This window comes from Frankliniella occidentalis, unplaced genomic scaffold (genome assembly GCF_000697945.3).
Source record: "Frankliniella occidentalis isolate FOCC.00 unplaced genomic scaffold, Focc_3.1 Scaffold1181, whole genome shotgun sequence".
NCBI lineage: Eukaryota > Metazoa > Arthropoda > Insecta > Thysanoptera > Thripidae > Frankliniella > Frankliniella occidentalis.
The window spans coordinates 10,330-13,049 of NW_026268287.1; the positions used below are offsets into that span (position 1 = coordinate 10,330).

The 2,720-nt window shown below is 40.6% G+C and overlaps 1 protein-coding gene across 2 annotated transcripts; it reads left to right on the forward strand.

Moving 5' to 3' along the window:
• Positions 1 to 6: 6 nt before the first annotated feature.
• LOC113212237 (uncharacterized) lies at positions 7 to 1,794 on the forward strand. Of its 2 annotated transcripts, XM_052275919.1 has the most exons (4): positions 7 to 351; positions 426 to 577; positions 674 to 872; positions 1,267 to 1,794. In XM_052275919.1, the coding sequence occupies exons 3-4, from the start codon at positions 696 to 698 to the stop codon at positions 1,567 to 1,569; spliced, it is 480 nt and encodes a 159-aa protein (XP_052131879.1). In that variant the 5' UTR covers positions 7 to 351; positions 426 to 577; positions 674 to 695; the 3' UTR covers positions 1,570 to 1,794. The 2 variants fall into 2 exon arrangements, with proteins under 2 accessions (XP_052131879.1, XP_052131880.1); XM_052275920.1 differs by lacking the exons at positions 7 to 351; positions 426 to 577; positions 674 to 872 and adding an exon at positions 1,018 to 1,171.
• Positions 1,795 to 2,720: the final 926 nt, after the last annotated feature.

Genomic DNA, 2,720 nt, shown 5'->3' on the forward strand with positions numbered 1-2,720 from the left:
CTGCATCTTTTCCTGGCAGCTCTCGCAAGAGATCTTCTATGAAAGAGGTTAGTTTTTTTTCTGCAATTGTATCTGCCATGTAATAGTCGAACGTATTGGTAACTTGTTGCTTTCTGTCTGTAGATTTCATCACCAGCATCACGACCTTTTTCTCTCCCACCTCTTACTGAGCATCTTAAGTCGTTGGAGAGTGTGATATCGAGTGACTCTAAACCATTTATTAAGTTCTATGGTGATGCCATTCGGACTTGGTGTGATGATGCTCCCACGCAAGCGGACTATGATGCTGTGGGGAGAGCGATAATATCAAGGCACGCAAGCCTAGCTGACACTACTGCCCCTCGACCACATGTAAGTTTTTTTTTATTCTGCCTGCAATTGTTTATGCTTTGGTTAATCGTACTAAGATACTATTTTTTTCTTAGGGTATTGTGTGCTCCTTGCTTAGCCAGTACGTACGAAATGCTAGGTCCAGGGAAAAGAAGGCCAAGAATGGTCTTGAGAACTCGGATGACAAGAGTACAGTTAAACCACCACCTTCCAAGCGTTTAAAATTTTCTCTGCCTGAGTCAGAAAGGTAACTTAAATCAAAACATGTTACTTTTCTAAAGGTTCTTTTCTGATGGCTATTTTTGAAATCATTAACTTGGTTGCATTTTCTTATTATTTGCAGCAATGGTCTAACTGACGAAGACATGAAAATGATGGATGCTGAGCTGGGGAAACTTGATGCCGTTGGGGACACACCACACGTCAGACGGCTCATGAAGGATTCTTATCCCCTTCGTCTACGTTCGATATCTTCTGCCTCTGAATCAGCAAGACCATCTGACATCCTTGCAAGATTTCCTCATCTTAAAAATGTTGAACTGGTAAGTTGAGCTTCCTTGTAAAATATTTCTGCAGTATAAGTCTTCCTTTCTTGTTATTGTATTACTTTTTTTTTTTAACAAAGCTTTTACAAGAATTAACTTTGAGATTACCTAACATTGATAAGATAGAATTGCTTTTTGAGAAAGTCAAATGCTTATTGGAAAAAGTATCGCTTAAGTTAAATGAATCTTATGGGGAAACGGATGAAGAGAAATTAAAGTTTGTAATGGCTCTCTACAACCGTTTGAAACCCAAGAACATTCCCAAAATGTTTCCTGCTCTTGTGACTATGAAAGATGTAAGTTTTCTGCTATCATAGTACCACATTTCTGAAATCTTACTGTAGCATCATATAGAGTCAAAACTAACATTTTATTTTGTTATTGTTTGCAGGCATTGACTCCTCTTGGTAATGATTTGTCAAGCAACCAAAATGAAGGGGCTAGATTAGTTGTGTACATTGCAGACAACACTATTGCAGTAGCTTTCATAATTGCGGATGATACTAAATTCAAGATTGAGAGCCCTTCTGTTGAGAAATGTATGCTGGCACTGACTGCATATTATCATGGACTTGACCGTACATATCCGACTGCGTACAAAAGTTTCTTTTCTCTGTTTGATGAGTTTATTTTTAAATTGAAAGTTAGTGTGCCTATATCGTACAAATGTTTCAAAAAGGATTATCTTGTGTGAAATATCAAGTGAAATGTTGTGTCTTACTTTGCATCTGTAGTTGTATTTTTAAATATTTGACTGATTTTATTGACTTTATTCAACCTATATACTGGTTCTACCCTTCTGTTTAGCTAATAAGTAATAAAATATGCAACCATATTAATTTTGTGCAGATATTATTTGTATTTCAACACATTAATTCTGTGTTAAATTAACACATTCTTACTGGATTACTTTTTGGTTCACAACACGCTTGCAGTGTGTCGATTAAACACACACTCCGTGTCAATTTAACGCACACTCCATGTCAATTTAACACATGTGGAGCGTTTTAAAGTAACTCACCAAATTCTGTGTTATAAGTGACTACAAGAAAAAAAAACACACGAAGTGTGTTGTATTGACACACCTATGTTTGCAGTGCACAGACAGACAGACAGACGCGAAACTTTTGATCATCACTGGAGCACCGACTCCAGCACCTGCCTTCGCCGAGCTCGTCTCCCAGCGACCTCTCTCTGGCCAAGGGAGCAAGCACTCCGACTCCCACTCCGGGGGCCGGGGTTCGGTAACAGGCCGCCGACAGCTGCCCGGTAAGGTGGAGTGAAAATCTGGGATCGAAAAAGTAGACTCCGTTTCAAGTACTTGAAGATATCCTAAGAACAGCTGCCGGGGCCATTTTGGCCCATCGGCACCCCTTCCACCCCCTAGGAACGGTCAAAGTTGGGTCTATGAGGCAATTTTGACACTTTTGGACCCCTGGGGACCGGACAAGGCGTTGCCCAGGAGACGGCTATCTCGGTTTCGGTGCGGAATGTATCTGGGAAGATAACCGCGAAGTCCCTGGGCTGTGCGACAAGATTAAAGTGAAGCCCGGTCGATTTTTGTGATGAAAAACGGCAGTTTTTGACCAAAAATGACTGTTTTGGGCCATATCTCGGAAAATATTGGTCTCAGCGCAAAAAGTGATTAATGAAATCGTCTCGGCTCGTCAAAAGCTATCTGGACACGTAGTCGTCCAAACCGGAAGTTTCAAGGTGCCACCGGAAGTGACCGATATGTCCCCAAAACCTTAAATTTCATGGTCATATTTTCTGACTAAAATCGAGTTGTCAAGTGAAAAACCACTCCCATGCACTCTCAGTATCACCGAAAATGTTAAGCAGTAA

What these genes read in the sequence shown, in the direction of transcription:
- LOC113212237 (XM_052275919.1), top strand. Translation starts at nt 696, where the DNA reads ATGAAAATGATGGATGCTGAGCTGGGGAAACTTGATGCCGTTGGGGAC. An exon ending in ATCTTAAAAATGTTGAACTG is followed by an intron (nt 873 to 1,266) that starts GTAAGTTGAGCT and finishes TATTGTTTGCAG; the next exon opens with GCATTGACTCCTCTTGGTAA.